A 17,008-nucleotide genomic window follows, 5' to 3' on the forward strand; every position below is an offset into this window, starting at 1 on the left:
AAAAATGTAAGTTTCCCAGACCTCACCCCAAGAGTGTCCAGGAATCTGTACTCCACTTATGCCACATAAGAGTCGCATGCTATTGCTCCAGAAACTTGATCATTTATACTCAGGACACTGACATTCCAAGGAAGCTGCTAGGTTAAGACAGCACCTTATTTTTCTTAGTTATGAGAGGAAGAAGGGTACATCCAAGTAGTTTCCACCCACCCCCCGCCAAACCCATTTTACTTCCCCTCAGCTCCCAGGAGTCCATGGTGGCCTGAATGTCAGGTGTAGCTTCCTGAGATTATCATTTTAATTATATAAATAATCCACATTTACTGTAGAAAAAGATTTTTTAATGTTTATTTTCTTTGAGAGAGAACGCATGTGTAAGCAGAGGGAGGGGCAGATAGGGAGGGAGAGAGAGAATCCCAAGCAGGCTCTGTGTCGTCAATGCAGAGAACAATGTGGGACTCAAAATCGCCAACTGTGAGATCAGGACCTGAGCCAAACTCCGTTTAACCGACTGAGCCACCTAGGCGCCTCTACTGTAGAAAAGTTTTAAATGTAAAAGAGAAGAGTTCAGTAGAGTGGCTAAGAACCCAACCGACTTTTGGAGGAAAACATGTAAAACATTTAGCAATATTTGGCACCTACTAAGTATCCAGTAAATACTAGTAAAACATTTATTGTAGGCAAAAAGAGGATGTGAATACAAATTCAGACCTCTACTTCACAAAGGATGCTCTTTCCACGGCTTGTGGTTTTTTCCCTGAAGGACTCTTCTGATTTCTGTGACTCCATCTGTGTCTGTCTAGGACCCTCAGTCTTACCCCTCAGAGCACACCTTCCTCTCCAAACCCTACTACAAGCAGCTGGTAGTGGTATAGAGGCATTCAGCTGACAGGACATATTCATTCCCACGGCTGAGATCGTGGCTTTAACTGGTGCTTAAAAAGGCCTCACAAAGGCAAGATCTGTCCTACTTCCAAATCTCTCTCCCACTTCCAAATCTGACTCTTCATCAAGTTCTTTTCCATTTTAGACCACCCAGGATGTTTATTTTAACCAGATGGATGCACTGGCATTCAGCCAGACTCCCTACTTCCGTAGATAAGGAAAGCCTTGGGTGAAAACACAAAGGGATCATGTCTCCTCCATAAGTACCCTCTAGGAAAGAGCTCTCCAAGCTAGCCCCTAGCTTGGCTTTGTGGGCTCCTAGAAAGCTAAAAGGAGGAACAGAGATGAGGTTTCTGATGCCTATTGAAACTCTAACTTGCTGTGTGACACTGGGCTGGACTGGATCTGAGGACCCTTTATAGTATAACTTTCTGAGATACCCCTACCACCATGTAATCACAAACTTAATGAATCTTGGAGTTAAGATCAGAGATTCACAATATAATACAATAGGACATAAAAATAATTAATTCTTTTCTTGCAAAAAATACATTTATTACTTCACAGATGATATATAGAGAGAAAAACATAAAGACTCCAAAAAAAAAAGAATAAATGGATTCAGCAAAGTTGCAGAATACAAAATCAGCACACAAAAATCAGTCGTGTTTCTATACATACACAATCTAAAAGAGAAATTTAAAAAAATTATAATAGCAACAAAAAGAATAAAGTAGTTAAGAATTAACCAAAGAAGTAAGACTTATGCATTGAAAACTATAAAACATTGCTGAATGAAATTAAGGAAGATAAAAATAAATGGGAAATATCTCGTATTCATGAATGGGAAGCTCTACCTAATACAGAGTCATGACAATCTCTATCAAAATACCAATAGCTTTTTTTTTTTTTTTGAGTGGGCTCCACACCCAAATTGGGGCTTGAACTCATGACCCCAAAATCAAAAGTCACATGCTCTACCACTGCACCAGCCAGGTGCCTCCAAAATTAAAAACTTTTGTGTATCAATGGACTCTACTATCATACGAGATCGGGCGCATTCAGGGTGGTATGGCCATAGACCAATGGACTCTACTATCAACAGAGTAAAAAGGTAACTCATGAAATAGGAGAAAATTTTTTCAAATTACATAAGGGATAAGGGATAATATCCAGAATAAATATATTAATATCCAGAATATCCAGAACTCATACAATTCAACAACAGAAAACATAAATGACTAGACTCAAAAACCAGCAAGGGCCTAGAAAAGACATTTCTACAAAGATACACAAATGACCAATGGACACACGAAAAGATGCTCTACATCACTAATCATTAGGGAGATGCAAATAAAAATCACAATGAGAGGGGCGCCTGGGTGGCTCAGTCGGTTAAACCCCCGACTACGGCTCAGGTCAGATCTCATGTTCGTGGGTTCGAGCCCTGCATCGGGCTCTGTGCTGAGAGCTAGCTCAGAGCCTGGAGCCTGCTTCCAGTTCTGTGTCTCCTTCTCTCTCTACCCCTCCCCCTCTCATGCTCTGTCTCTCTGTATCAAAAATAAAATAAAACATTAAAATTTTTTAAATCACAATGAGATACCACTTCACACCCATTATGATGGCTATTATTAAACACACACACACACACACACACACACACACACACACACATACACATACACACACACACAAACACCAGAAAACAAGTATGGATAGGGATGTGGAGAAATTGGAACTCTTGCATACTGTAGGCAGATATGCAAGATGGTGCAGCCACCCAGGTACCCCAGGAAACCTCATTTAAAGTGGAGCTGGGGGGCTGTCAGCTGACTCAATCGGTGGAGTGTTCAACTCTTGATCGAACCATCTAACAAACATTTAATAGTTATTATTCAGCCTTAAAAAGGAAGGAAATTTTGGGGTGCCTGTTGAGCACTAGACTCTTAATTTTGGTTTAGGTCATGATCTCTCAGGTTCATGGGATCCTGCCCTGAGCCCATGTCCAGCTCTGTGTTGACATCAGGGAGCCTGCTTGGGATGCTCTCTTTCTCTCCCTCCCTCTGCACCATCCCCCCCGCCCCCAACAAATAAATAAATAAGCTCTTTAAAAAAATTTTAATGTAGTTTATTTATTTTTGAGACAAAGAAAGACAGAACGAATGGGAGAGGGGCAGAGAGACAGGGAGACACAGAATCCGAAACCAGCTCTAGGCTCTGAGCTGTCAGCACAGAACCTGATGCGGGGCTTGAACCCACGAACTGTGAGATCATGACCTGAGCTGAAGTCGGATGCTTAACTGACTGAGCCACCCAGGCGCCCCAAATAAGCTCTTTTAAAAAAGAAAGAGAAAAGGAAGGAACTTCCGACACACACTATAACATGGATGAATCCTGAAGACAATAAGACAGTATGCTAACTGAAATAAGCCAATCAGTCACTGTGCAACTCTCTTCTTACAAAAGTACTTAGTCAAATTTAGGGACAGAAAGTATAGTCGTCACTGGGGACCAGGGTAAAGAGAGAATGAGGAGTTAACAGTTTCCTGGGTATAAAACTTTCAGTTTTGCAAGATGAAAGGGTTCCAAAAATGGATGGTGGTGACAGCTGCACAATAAAGTAAATGTATTTCACTGTGCCACCAAACTATACACTGAAAAACGGCAAATTTGTTATGTATATTTTACCAGAAGTAAAAAAGAAGTTTAAAAAATTTAACAGGGTGCCTGGAGTGACTCTGTTGGTTAAGAATCGACTTTGGCTCAGCTCATAGTTTCATGATTCATAAGTTCAAGCCCCTCATTGGGCTGTCTTCTGTCAGCACAGAGCCCTCTTTGGATCCTTTTGTCCCCATCTCTGCCTCTCTCTCTCCTCCTCTCAAAATAAATAAATAAACACCTAAAAATAAATAAAAAATAAAAATAACAATGAAAAAAAGAATTATTGGGTGGCTTAAGTTGAGCATCCAACTTCAGCTCAGATCATGATCTTGTGGTTTGTGGGTTTGAGCCCCACATCGGGTTCTGTGCTAACAGCTAGCTCAGAGCCTGGAGCCTATCTTCAGATTCTGTGTCTCCCTCTCTCTCTCTGAACCTACCCTGCTCATGCTGTCTCTTTCTGTCTCTCAAAAATAAATAAAAATAAACATTTTGAAAAAAAGAATTAACTGTTTTATTCCAATTTTCTCCATCTTCAGTGCCCCACCATATCCCCTGAGTAACCTCAACAATCTAAACTAGTCTCCCCCTCTGATCCTGTCCTCCCAATAGCAGCCAGAATGAGCTTGCTAAGATACAAATCTGAAAAGTTAAGTGCCCCCATTCTAATCCTTTTTGTGGCTTCTTCCATCCTTGGGATAAAAATAATTACTTCGTGGCCATCATCAAAAAGACAAGAGATAACAAATGCTGGTGTGGATGTGGAGAAAAGTGAACCCTTGTGCACTGCTGGTGGGAATTTAAATTGGTGTAGCCACTCTGGAAAACAGTATGAAGGATCCTCAAAAAAATAAAAGTAGAATTACCATATGACCCATAAATTCCACTTCTGGGAATATAAAACGCTAAGAAATAAGGAAATACAAACACTAACTCAAAAAGATATCTGTGTCCTCATATGCATAACAACATTATTTACAATAGCTAAGGCCTAAGTGTCCATCAACGAATAAATATAAAGAAGTTGTGGTGGTATATACATCATGGAATATTTTCAGCCACAAAAAATAAGTCCAACTATTGTGACAACATGTATGGACCTTGTATAATGCTAAGCGAAATAAGTTAGATGGAGAAAGACATTTTATGATCTCACCTGTATGCGGAATCTTAAAAAACAAATTCATAGAAAAAGAGCTCAGATTTGTGGTTATCAGAGACTGATGATGAGAGGCGGGGGAAATGGAGGAAGGTGGTTAAAGATACAAGCTTCCAGTTGAGATAAATAAGTGGTAGAGATATAATATTCAACATAGGGGCACCTGGTGGCTCAGTTGGTTAAGCGGCCAAGCAGCCGACTTCAGCTCAGGTCATGAGCTCATGGTTCTTGGGTTCGAATCCCGCATCAGACTCTGTGCTGACAGCTCGGAGCCTGGAGCCTGCTTCAGATTCTGTGTCTCCCTCTCTCTCTCTGCCCGTCCCCTACTCATGCTCTGTTTCTGTCTCATACTAAATAAACATTAAAAAATTAAAAAAAATACATTCAACATAATGACTATAGTTAACAATGCTATACTGATATATAGGAAAATTAACGACAAATCCTGGAAGACCTTGGTGGCTCAGTCAGTTAAGCGTCCGACCCTTGGTTTTGGCTCAGGTCACCATCTCACAGTGGTGAGATCAAGCCATACCCATGGAAGAACCTGCTTGGGATTCTCTCTCCCTCCTCCTCTACCCATGCCCCGCTCCTGCTCTCGCTCTCTCAAAAAATAAAGTAAATAAAAATAGAAAAGAACAAATCCTAAGAGTTTTCTTCACAAAGAAAAAATTGTGTAACTTTTTTCTTCTTTCTTTTGATTGTATCTATATGAGATTATGGAGGTGAGTTGAACCTATTGTAATGATCATTTCGCAATATATGTAAATCAACTCATCAGGATATAGGCCTTAAACTTATACAGTGATGTGTCCATTATTTTTCAATGAAACTAGAAAAAACAAAAACTAATTCTTCAGCATACTCCTCCCACTCTTTCCGAACTTGTGGTTTTATTCTCTACCATTAACTGACATGGTTTCATCTCCTACAATGCTCTCTTCCTCTCCCTCTTCCCCTTTACTCCTACTCTTCCTTCGAAGAGTCTTTCCAACCTCCAGATCAAACTTCCCATTATAAACCTTTACCACCAAGCTCAGTGGACTGAAAACTTACCTCTCTGTCTAGGACTGTGGGGTAGGTATTCATCCAACATTCTATGATAGAATGATCAGTTTGTCTCCACTACATGCCCCCAGGGAATCTGTAAAAGAGATTTCATACCAATGGTACACTCCCAGCGAGCTGGTTACGCTTTACCATAGTTTTGCATATGGGAGGGAAAATGGTTCAAAAAAAAAAGGCAGAGCTGAAAAGAACCAAATCCATGTGAAAGTTAGAGGACTAAAGGTGTGCACCCATGTCAGGTATATGGCCCACCAGGTCCAGACAGAATGATGTCTGCTGCTGTGTGTATCACCTTTAGGGTTCATCCTCACTCAACCTATTGAAAGAGGATCTTGAAATTCAGTTGTGATTGAAAACCACAATTCTGAAGCAGTTCCCTAAGGGATTATGTTTTGTAAGGACGCAGGTCTGAACCAAACTGACTCTAAATATTAGACAATAGAAGGGCACACATTGCCCAAGGCAGGAGGGACCACCCTTGTGACATCCAATCAGGAGAGGCCAGCTAACACCCTTAACATTCCTAAGGGCAGGTCTAGAAGGCTAGTTACACCCTACTTGAGGGTCCTGGGTCCTGGGTCCACTCTGTAATTGGTTAACACTCTAAATGTTGTAATTGGATAAACCTCCTGTCAATAATATTGTATAATAATGATTGGATCACTGTACCTGTGTCACAATTTCCTGTAACTCCCCCTTCCCAAACCCATAAAGGCTCTACCCCATTGATCAGGGCTCTCAGCCTGGATCCACTGTGCTGGTAAAGTCTGTGAGCCTGAGTGTAAGTCCGGCGAGCCTAAACCCATAATAAGCCCTTTGCTTTTGCACGCGTGACTCGGTCTCCCTGGCAGTCTCTGGTTTTGGGGGATGATATTGGAAATCTGGGTATAACAGTTTCTCACCTAAGGTGAAAAACTACACATTGATGTTGGTATACAAAGGATGTTCTGACCTCACTGATACTGAAAGCTTAAGGTTAAGAATACAAACTTTGAAGTCAGACAGTCGTGGTACCAGTTGAGTGATTCTGGGCAAGTTAGTTTGCCTTTATTAACCCACCACACAAAAGTGATGTGTCTCGGTCTCAACTTATTACAAAGCACAATGAACATGGTAACACCTGGAGGGCTTATTAAAATGCTGATGATGGGCCCCACTCCCACAGTTTCTGATTCCACAGTTCTGGGATGGGGTCTGTGAATCTGCATTTCTGATCAAGCTCCTCAGTGATGTGGTTGCTGGTGGTGGTCCAGACACACACTTTGTGAACCACTGACCTAGCACGCAGTGAGGACATAATACTCAGAATATTGAATACTCAGATATTCTGATAGCTAATAAGAACTTTCTAGACTCCCACCAAGCCGCTCCCTGCCCCAGGAGTCCTCAGTGGGTTCCAACTTGCCACTTAGCCTTAGAAAATCTTTCTCAAGGGTCAAGGTTGCCAAAAGAGGGTGCTGGGCCACGATGAGTCACTAAATTAATACAGAAAACAGTTTACATCCTCAGCAGCTCGGGGCTCCCAGGCAGGCGGTTTGGGGCCCAAAAAGACGCCTCTAGAAAAACAGGGCCATGTTCTGTCCCGCGGCTCACGGGAAGGGCTGGGCGACGCCCGAGTCTAACCTCGCCTCTTTGCTCAAACGCCGTTCTTCAGCCTCCACAGCGCCTCCTCGCGCTCGCGCCACCGTCCCCACCTAGATTGTCCCGTCCCTCTCACCGTACCGTGCGCCTAGCGGAAGCTTGCCGTCACTTCCGTTTCGCGTAGAGCGCTTGCGCTGAGGCGACAGCTGCTCTTTTCCGTTAGACGGCTGCGCCGCTGCCGATTGGCTGCGTGTGTTCGTCGGCGGGTGGACGCGCGACGCCGCGTTGCTCCTCCCCCACCGCGGCACCGGTCTTGGCTGAGCGAACTAGAGCTGAGCAGGCGTCCTGGCCAAGTGAAGACGGCCGCAGCGCGCTGCCGAACCCGATCGCTGGTTCTGTCGCTACCACCGCCACCCTGCGCCCCGTGACCCGCGACCCCAGACCCCGACTCCTTTTGGCCTGGCCCGCGCGCCCCAGGCCCGGCCCGGGCGGCGCGACGGGAGGATGAGCGGCGGGCGGCGAAAAGAGGAGCCGCCTCAGCCGCAGCTGGCCAACGGGGCCCTCAAAGTCTCAGTTTGGAGCAAAGTGCTGCGGAGCGACGCGGCCTGGGAGGACAAGGTGCGGTGGGGCCTGGCGAGGGCGCAGATTTCGAGGAGCTGGCTGGGACTCGGGGCTGAACGGACAGGCCCTAGCCGGCTCCTGTCCCCGGTCCGGGCGCGGCGGAGTGTGTGGGGTGTTGCGGAGGGGGGAGCGGGTGGCCCGAGGGTGTCGGGAAGAACTTGGCCGGCCAGGGCCCGACAGCCGGGCCCGGGGCTCTCCGCGGAGTGGTTTAAAGGTGAAGCCACCTGGGTCACGCCGGAAGCAGCGAGTGGGGGGCAGAGGAGTTGCCACCCGCGGGCAGGGCGTTTACCTGAATGGCGAAAGTGAGCGGAGTTCGATCTCCGCCTTTTACTCCCAGTAGGATCTTCAGTAAGTGGCTTGTCTTCTCCGAATTAACTACTTAATATGGTCGTTAGCACGAACAGTAACGGGAGCAGCCCTCCAGTGCATACTTTCTGCCGGGCGCTCTCCATGCACTATCTCTCACTCAGTTCTCAGAACAGCTCTCAAGTGGGTACCGTGGGGCATCAAAGCGTTTAGTTCGTAATGAGGTTCACTGCTATTGCTTTTTTATTGAATGAGAAAACCTGAATGCCTTCGTAATTGTGAGAGAGGAGACAGACCACCTCTCAGGGGGTGTGTGTGTGTGTGAGAGAGAGAGAGAGAGACAGACAGACAGAGGAGGAAATTGCTGAACGTGTGTGAGGAATGGTTGGGGCTTCAGGATGTTTTCACCAGTCACAGCTTTCAGAAGGTCTGAGTGTAGGCACTCCCCAACTCTGCTGCTTGATCTGGAAGGGACCATCACAAACAGCTTGATTCCAGTTGGCCTGAAAAGAAGGTTGTATTTGCAGTCTTTCCCTTATTTTTCTGGACTGATGAAGCAGGTTTTCCTTCCTGGAGTTCCTGTAAGGGGGGATGGGAGGCACTTCCTGAAGGTGCCCTTGTCCTGCCCCCAGCCCTGCCCAGTTCTTGAAAACGTTTCTGATCTGCTGTGTCATCATTTCTTTCCTTGTACAAGGACTGGTTTCTGCAATCTGGGGCAGGTCAGAAACCTGAGTCTTCGATGTCCTTGTGTGAAAATTAGATACACTGGCACCTGTCTTCACCACTTCTGTTTCTAACCCTTCTTTGTGACTTACTCAGAATTCAGTGTGCAGGAAGATGGTGCTGAGTAGATTAACAGCCCTTCTGCCTGTGGATAGTCTGTCTAGGTCTCTCCTCCGAGGGTCAGGTAAGAGTTTTCTGTGGCCACTGCCATTTCATCACAAGCCATTTCATTTTTTTTAAGCTTCTAAAAACAAAGTAATTTTTCTAAAAATTTTTTTAGCACAAAGGCCCTGGAAGTCATCACTTAAGATAACTAAATGTATTCTTTTTTTCTTTTTTTAAACATGTTTTAGTATAAGAAGAGGTGAAGATCGGAAAACTGCATACCATTGCTCTTAAAGAAATTTTCTGGAAGATGTGTTTAGCAGCAAGCTTTCTTATTTCTCACCTATTATAGAGGGCTCTCATGTGGCACCCACCAAGAACACATAATACATTCTTTTTCTTTTCTACAGGATGAATTTTTAGATGTGATCTACTGGTTCCGACAGATCATTGCTGTGGTCCTAGGCGTAATTTGGGGAGTGTTACCTTTGAGAGGTTTTTTGGGAATAGCAGGGTAAGTCTTGGGTATCTTGCGTTTTCGTTATAACTTTTTTTTAAAGTTTATTAGAGAGAGAGAGAGAGAGAGAGAGAGAGAAAGCACAAGTTGGGGAAGGGCAGAGAGGGGTGCTGTGGGTGAAGAGCCCGACACGGGGTTCGAACCCACAAACCAAGAGATTATGACCTGACCTGAAATCAAGTCAGATGCATGACTGACTGAGCCATCCAGGACCCCCTTCATGACATCATTTTTTTTTTTATCAAATAGAGATTTGTTTCTTTTTTAGGGAAAGGGCCATTGCTGCTTTTGAGGTGTATTTTTGTTTTTTAATGACAGTTTGTGTTGAGGTGACAAAAAAAATTGGCCCCGTGATGGCACTCTTAGGTCTAGTGCAGCACTCCACAGTTCAGTAGGCCTGGGACCATCTTAACTTAGATTTGTTACCTTTCTGAAGGCTGGACCAGTCCCTTTATTCATGGGTCCAAAGTGATCACACAAGAGGCTAATGCATTTCCTGTTGGTGGCAGGCATCTAGTTCTGGCATGACCTTTGTACCTATGGACATTTGGAAGGTAGAGGAACTTCTGTACTTGATGACCACTCCCTTGTACCTGGCACTGTCCTGCAGAGAGATGGAGACAGAATCTGAAGCAGGCTCTGAGCTGCAAGCTGTCAGCACAGAACCCAACATGGGGCTCGAACTCAGAAGCAGCGAGATCACGACTTGAGTCAAAGTTGGACACTTAACTGACTGAGCCACCCAAATGGTGCCCCTCAGATCCTTACTTTTTAAAGGCAGTGAAAAAGGAGGAAGTTGGGCCCTCCACCTTTTACTGTGGTCCTGTGGCAGCAGAGTTGACCCTGTCCGTGGTCATGGCTCAGCTTGTTAACAAGCCACTGAAAGTGATGAGTACACATGCCCACCAGCTTGAATTAAAAGGACTTGTGGGAGTTGTCTCAAGATAGGAATTGTGGGTAAGCTACAGTAGGAAATGGATGGGCAAGCCTGTGAGCTTTTCTTTGTTCACACAGGAAGTAGAAACTGTGGTCCTTACCCATGGAAAATCGCACTGGTTGTTTTAGAGGTGATCACAGGTCTTATTCCCTCCTCCTAGGTGAAAAGGATGAAATAGATGTCAAACTCATTTGAGTTCCTTGTTTTTTCAAAAGATGACCCAAAAGGAACGTACATTCTTGTCTTCTAAGAAGGTTTTGGTTCATGATACCGAGCAAAGCATTTGTCCAACAAAAGGAGTAAGAGTTTATGTTATGTTCTAACTGCTGGAGTGGACACGCGATGAGTTCTGAGTGAGGATGAGGAGACACAGGATCTGCGGTTCATAGACATCTTACCAGATTAGAGCAGGTGTACAGATACAAGTTGGTCATCCCAGCTGAACTTTCTGTGAAAGAAAAGGCAGTGAAGATGAAAAGCCAGAGAAAGGGGGAAGGCAATGTAAAGGCAAGAGGAAGGCTTTCATCTTCCCAAGGCCACTTTTCTGGGAGAGGGTAACAGCGGTTTGGACTCCTAGCCCCAGTCTAGTTTTGCAGGGTTCCTAAGAGATTTCTCTGAAGTCACCCAATCTGGGAATATAACAAAGACCAGAGTTAGTTTGGTATCCTTTTCACTGTGGCAGATGAGTTAAGCTGCTCAGAGGTCTCTTTTATCTTTTTTTCTTTGAACTGTAGAAAGTTCTGTATTCAAGTTCCAGCTCTGCTTTTAAGCTACATAATTTTGGGCTCACCTCTCAGACTCCTTTCTCTCATCATTAAGAGAAGGCAATAAAAGTCTCTTCCTCATAAGAATGTGTAAACTAAATGAGATAATGCAAGTAAATTCCTAAATGTACTGCTTAGTGTATCATACGCACTCCCTAAATGGTTCACTGCAATCTTATGATTAGCTTTACAACGAGTGCTAAAATTGGCTGATGAAAAAAACAGGAAAGGAGGTGCTTGGGAGTGAATTCACTCTGGAGTGGCTCACCCAGTGCCGCTTTTTCAGTTCTGCCTGTTTGCTGGGGTTTGGTCGCATGCTGTCCTGCCAGAGCCAGTTTCTCTCGCTCTAAATGAATCCCCCTGCCCCCTTTGGTTGGCACCTTTTTCCTTGCTCTTGGAAAGGACCCAAGGACATTGATTTTTCTACACACATTCCCTCTCCTCCATCTGTCTGACCCAGATGCCAGGGCTTAGGGCAGGACTGCTCAGGTGCTCGGTTCTGGTGACCCTCTCCTCTCCGCTTCCAGCCTTAACTGCTCTCTGTGTGGACCCCACGTTGGCTTCTCTTCATTTCTGATGTAGCCACCAGTTAGGGCACATTAAAACCATTTCCTCTGTTCTCGTTATAATTGGCCTGAGAACTGAGTGAGCATTCTGCTGTCTGCTGAGGTTTTGCATCATTATTTATCCCTTACTGCCTTTCTTGTCTCTTATAGAGCCTGGCATCGTGATTAATAGGTACTCAGTGAATTCTTGTTAAAATTTCTTAAAACCTGAAATTAATTCCCACTGGTCCTTGAAAGGAGGGTCATATGTTACTACTGTTGTTGTGCGGCCTCCCAGCCCTCAAGTCAAGAGTATTTCTTAGAGATTCATTCTTTTGTTAAAATTCTGATGGGAATTTTTAGGATAGAATTTTAAAAATGCATTGGAATGTCATCTCTTTAATGTTTTCCCTCCATCCCCAATCCAGCAGATTCATGTCTTTGTCTACACATCTGCAATGTAGTTCCATCCCTCGTATATAGTATAGGATTTATGCCCATCCTTGGAGCTTAGTCCTTCCCTGACCACCCCCCCTCGACCACCAGACATTTAAATGCCTTTGTTTCTGTGACTTCACTTGCTACTTAGTGTGTGACCCTTGGAAGACAGGGCCCATGCTAGCTCATTTCTGTCATCCTTTATCCCCTCTTTTCCTTATATTTCCCTATCTCATCTCCCTAAGCAACCACTTTTACAGCTAGAGACTCTCAATGAGTTTTAGTCATTCTCCAGCCCTAGCTTATTAAGCTGAGTCTCACAGTGACATCTCTGAGTCCTATTAGTAATCTTTGTCTGGAACCACTAACAGCCTGTCCAAAATGAAATTCCTGACAGAGGGAGGCAGCCAGATTGGCTGGGTCCCAAGATTTGGCAGGAGACAAGGATGTGGCTACAACATGGCCACGCCAAGGACTGTATTTTGTGTGAAATCCAAGAAAAACCTTCTGTTCTTCCTGACTCCCTGCTTCTGTTACTGGAACCATTATATTACACTCCCAGACCTTTAGGCTTAAAGCCTTTGGGTCTCTTGCCTCCTCATTCAGCCATTTTCCCAGTCCCTATCTTCAAATATTTTGTGTGCTCAAATGTAAAACATGGTACAAAGTCTAAACCACTTCCCAGTTCCTGTTACTCCCCCGTAGGAGGAAGCTCATACTCTTAACTACTCACAAACTAGACTTCTGGGGGACCTGGCTGGCTCAGCCAGTAAAGCATGAGACTCTTGATCTCAGGGCTGTGAGTTCAAGCCTAGGTTGGGTGTAAAGATTACTTAAAATCTTTAAGAAAACAAAACCAAATTCAGACATCTGGTGTATATATACCTTACCTCAGCCCTGCCTTGCACAAACAGCCTCAGGGTCTGCCCCTACCCCTTATACTGATTGATACTCCTCAGCATCATCGCACAGCCCTGCCTCGCACGCACTAGGCCATTCTTCATACATTAGGAGGGACCAGTTCTCTGCATTTTTCCACTGCAGCCTTCAGGAGCAATGTGCCTGGAGTACATTTTATGAAAATTACTTTTACATGATGATTGTACCAAGAGATCAGTAGAGCAGGTGATACGTTCCTTATACCTTACTGCATTCTAAATGCTTCATTTGTTAAATAATAAAATATGAAGGGTGCCTAGGTGGCTCAGTTGGTTAAGTGTTAGATAATAAAATATGGTGGTCAGAGATCTTCCTGGAAGTGCTCACAAACCTTTGGTTTCAGTTCCATGCTTCCTGCTGTTTTTGGTCCCTGAGTAGGTAGTGAGCTGAGGGGGGGCAGGAACTTTCCATTTCACCTCTGCATCAAGTGTAGTAGCAGACAGTGGATATCCAGCAATTGTTTCCCATTGGGAATTAATGCAGGAGCTTCTTTAGTATGCTTAGTTGCTCCTCTAGCCCATGAAGCAGCAGTCTGTCCCATGGCCACCCACACCCCAGCTGGAGGCCCATGTCAGATACTGTTTGTATTTGGATTGGTTCAGCTACCGTTCTCTCTTACTGTGAAAGGGCTTGGAGAACTTTTATATATTTTTAAATTTAAAAAAATTATTTTTTTTTAATTTATTCATTTTTGAAACAAAGAGCATGAGTTGGGGAGGGACATAGAGGGAGATACAGAATCCAAAGCAGGCTCCAGGTCTGAGCTGTCAGCACAGAGCCCGATGTGGGGCTTGAACTCCCCAACTGTGAGATTGTGACCTGAGCTGAAGTCGAGCGCCTAACCAACTGAGCCACTCAGGCGCCGTGTGTACTTTTAAATTTTTTTAAAGATTTTTGGGGCGCCTGTGTGGCTCAGTCGGTTGGGCCTCCGGCTTCGGCTCAGGTCAGAGCCTGGAGCCTGCTTCCGGTTCTGTGCCTCCTTCTCTCTCTGCCCCTCCCCCTCTCATGCTCTGTCTCTCTCTGTATCAAAAATAAATAAAACCTTAAAAATTTTTTTTAAATTTTTTAAAGATTTTTTTGCTGTGCAGCTAAAAAAAGTTGATTTCTTTATGTCTCTAGCTCAACCGCTGGGCAGCTCCATTAAGGGCCTAGGTGTTTTCATATATTATTTCACTTGCCTCCATGATACAAGTAGCTAACTATGCAACAGTGAGTGTCCTAGTAAGACTGGACTCTGGCAGTAGGAATTCTCAATTCAATGAGCTCACTGTTTGTGTTTGGTGCTTGTCCTTCCTCCAGATTCTGCCTGATCAATGCGGGAGTCCTGTACCTTTACTTCAGCAACTACCTACAGATAGATGAAGAAGAATATGGTGGCACATGGGAGCTCACGAAAGAAGGGTTTATGACATCTTTTGCCTTGTTCATGGTATGTGTAGCTGATAGATACAGAACAAAGCCTGTTATTTCTCAAGGGGAGTGCACTAATTAGATTATGCTGTGTGAATGATTGGGGCACTATTTTTCTTTTTTAATTTTTTTTAATGTTTTGTTTATTTTTGATACAGAGAGAGACAGAGCATGAGAGGGGGAGGGGCAGAGAGAGAAGGAGATACAGAACCGGAAGCAGGCTCCAGGCTCTGAGCTAGCCGTCAGCACAGAGCCCGACGCGGGGCTCGAACCCACAAACATGAAATCTGACCTGAGCCGAAGTCAGAGGCTTAACCGACTGAGCCACCCAGGCGCCCCTGGGACACCATTTTTCAAAAGGCTCCAGGGATTGGCGGGCATGTCCTTTAGTGAGTTATGTTGTCCAAAAAGATGAGGTGTGGTATAATGTAGTCTTGTGGTATGCCCTCGTCAGTTTTTACATCTGATTCTCCACTCTGGCTGCATATTAGAAACTGGGAAATATTGGGGGCGCCTGGGTGGCGACATTAAAAAAAATGTTTAAAGAAACTGGGAAATATTTAAAAACATATTTATGGCATTATTTATAATAGCTGAAAAGTGCAAACAACCATCACCTGGTCAATAGATAAATAAAATGTCGTGTGTTTATATAATATTAGACCATAAGGAGGAATAAAGTACTTGTAGGTGCTACAACTTGATGAATTTTGAAAACATTATGCTAAGTTTAGGAAGCCAGACATAAAACATGTTATGTGATTCCATGTAAAACATCCAGAATAGGTAAATCCATACAGATAAAAAGTAGATTAGTGGTTACCAATGGCAGGGGGGGAGGGCAGGGAAATGGGAAGTAACTAATAATGGAAATAAGTTTTCTTTTGAGTGATGAAAGTGTTGCAGAATCAGTTAGTGGTGACCTTTGCACAACTCTGAATATACCCAAAACCTCTGTAATGTATACTTTATTTTTGTATTATATACTTTTGAAGGTGAACTTTATGAAATAGGAATTATATCTCAAAGTTAATTTAAAAAAAAAAAAACTACAGACTGGTCAAAATCAAAATCTCCGGGTGGGGGTGCCTGGGCATATATATATATATATATATATATATATATATATATATATATAGGTCACGGGAGATTGCAGTGAACAGTTAGTTTTGAGAACCTCTGTTTATTTGCTATGACACTGACAGGGTATGATGGTGGTTTGTTTTTCACGTTTGTTACTGATCCTAACACGAGCAGTATAGTCTGCTTTACCTGTATCATTTCCACATCTGTAACTCTTACTTCTGGTGCTCCAGTTGCTGTTTAGTTGAGAGAGAAGCTTGTCCACGGTCCCTTTGGGAGCATTAGTGGGTTGTCCTGGGCTCTGTTAGAGACAGCTTGATTTCAGTGAGATTATTTGAGTTTTCATGCAGATTGCATCGGATAGCTGCTGGGAAGCCCACCATGCACAACACATTCTTCGCCATTTTGGTTTTGTGGGATAGGGGCCCATATGGACCCAGGTAACTTATAAACATTGCTTTTCTCCTCTGTAGGTCATCTGGATCATTTTTTACACTGCCATCCACTATGACTGATGGTGTACAGACCCCACCCGCTCTCTGTCCGGTCCAAAGGACCCTCCTAGTTAGAGCACAGCAACGTTGTAGGGGCACCCCAGCCACATGGAACCTGAAAGACCCATGTTTCCTGAACCGAGAATCAGTGTGTTGGGCGTCAGTGTTTTCTGCAAGGGTTGTGATCTGAAACTTTTTAAAGAACCATCCACCTTTTGGGGAAGCATTTCTGAATTGTCCATCACTAACCATTTCTTCTTGGATATCATCATGAAACACCTGTTTGCTGATTGGAGCTGCCGTTCAATGTGATGCACCTCTGGATCCGGATGAAACATTAAATTGTCTTCCTCACTTCTCCATCACGTGTACAGTTTTTAAACTATCAGTGGCATTTCAAGTCTTCTGAAAACTGTGTGGCAGTATGTGCGTGGTCCATAGCACAGTACAAGCACTATCTAATAACATTTCCATTGTAGAATGTTTTCAGATACTTGAATAAATCAAATCTTTAATTGAGAATCTGTTGGTGATACCTGTTAAAGCCTTTCCCACCTCATCTCTAGCCCCCAAACCCTGCCCTCCATCCTGCTCCCCTTCCTCTTCTCCCTACTCCTATAGCAGATCCAGCCAGGCCTCTTTTCCTTACTAGGCAGCAGGGAGGTTAGGGACTAGAGTTGGTGTAGGCTGTGGCCTTGGCTTTGTGGCTTACTGACTTCTGATGCCCCTGCCCCTCACTGAGAGACATGACTGACCTCACTACAGGATGCTAAGC

The 17,008-nt window shown here is 44.2% G+C and overlaps 1 protein-coding gene and 2 long non-coding RNA genes across 4 annotated transcripts; 1 reads left to right on the forward strand and 2 right to left on the reverse strand.

Moving 5' to 3' along the window:
* Window positions 1-1,483: 1,483 nt before the first annotated feature.
* Window positions 1,484-7,534, reverse strand: LOC115275064. The gene is made up of 3 exons (XR_003901382.1): window positions 7,394-7,534; window positions 5,759-5,846; window positions 1,484-1,571 (listed from the first exon to the last, which is right to left on the reverse strand). It is a non-coding gene; the product is annotated as an uncharacterized LOC115275064 (long non-coding RNA).
* A 63-nt stretch (window positions 7,535-7,597) lies between these two features.
* On the forward strand, window positions 7,598-16,755 carry LOC115275063 (uncharacterized protein RAB5IF homolog). Of its 2 annotated transcripts, XM_029918665.1 has the most exons (4): window positions 7,602-7,969; window positions 9,517-9,620; window positions 14,546-14,675; window positions 16,213-16,337. In XM_029918665.1, the coding sequence occupies exons 1-4, from the start codon at window positions 7,856-7,858 to the stop codon at window positions 16,252-16,254; spliced, it is 390 nt and encodes a 129-aa protein (XP_029774525.1). In that variant the 5' UTR covers window positions 7,602-7,855; the 3' UTR covers window positions 16,255-16,337. The 2 variants fall into 2 exon arrangements, with proteins under 2 accessions (XP_029774527.1, XP_029774525.1); XM_029918667.1 differs by lacking the exon at window positions 14,546-14,675 and having other exon boundaries at window positions 7,598-7,969; window positions 16,213-16,755.
* LOC115275065 lies at window positions 10,214-11,047 on the reverse strand. The gene is made up of 3 exons (XR_003901383.1): window positions 10,959-11,047; window positions 10,661-10,716; window positions 10,214-10,227 (listed from the first exon to the last, which is right to left on the reverse strand). It is a non-coding gene; the product is annotated as an uncharacterized LOC115275065 (long non-coding RNA).
* Window positions 16,756-17,008: the final 253 nt, after the last annotated feature.

This window comes from Suricata suricatta, chromosome 12, assembly GCF_006229205.1.
Source record: "Suricata suricatta isolate VVHF042 chromosome 12, meerkat_22Aug2017_6uvM2_HiC, whole genome shotgun sequence".
NCBI lineage: Eukaryota > Metazoa > Chordata > Mammalia > Carnivora > Herpestidae > Suricata > Suricata suricatta.

Excerpts from the sequence above, each read along its gene's own strand:
- LOC115275063 (XM_029918667.1), top strand. The coding sequence starts at position 7,856 with ATGAGCGGCGGGCGGCGAAAAGAGGAGCCGCCTCAGCCGCAGCTGGCC. Across the intron at positions 7,970-9,516 it reads ACGCGGCCTGGGAGGACAAG|GATGAATTTTTAGATGTGAT; the intron begins GTGCGGTGGGGC and ends TCTTTTCTACAG. Across the intron at positions 9,621-16,212 it reads GGTTTTTTGGGAATAGCAGG|GTCATCTGGATCATTTTTTA; the intron begins GTAAGTCTTGGG and ends TCTCCTCTGTAG.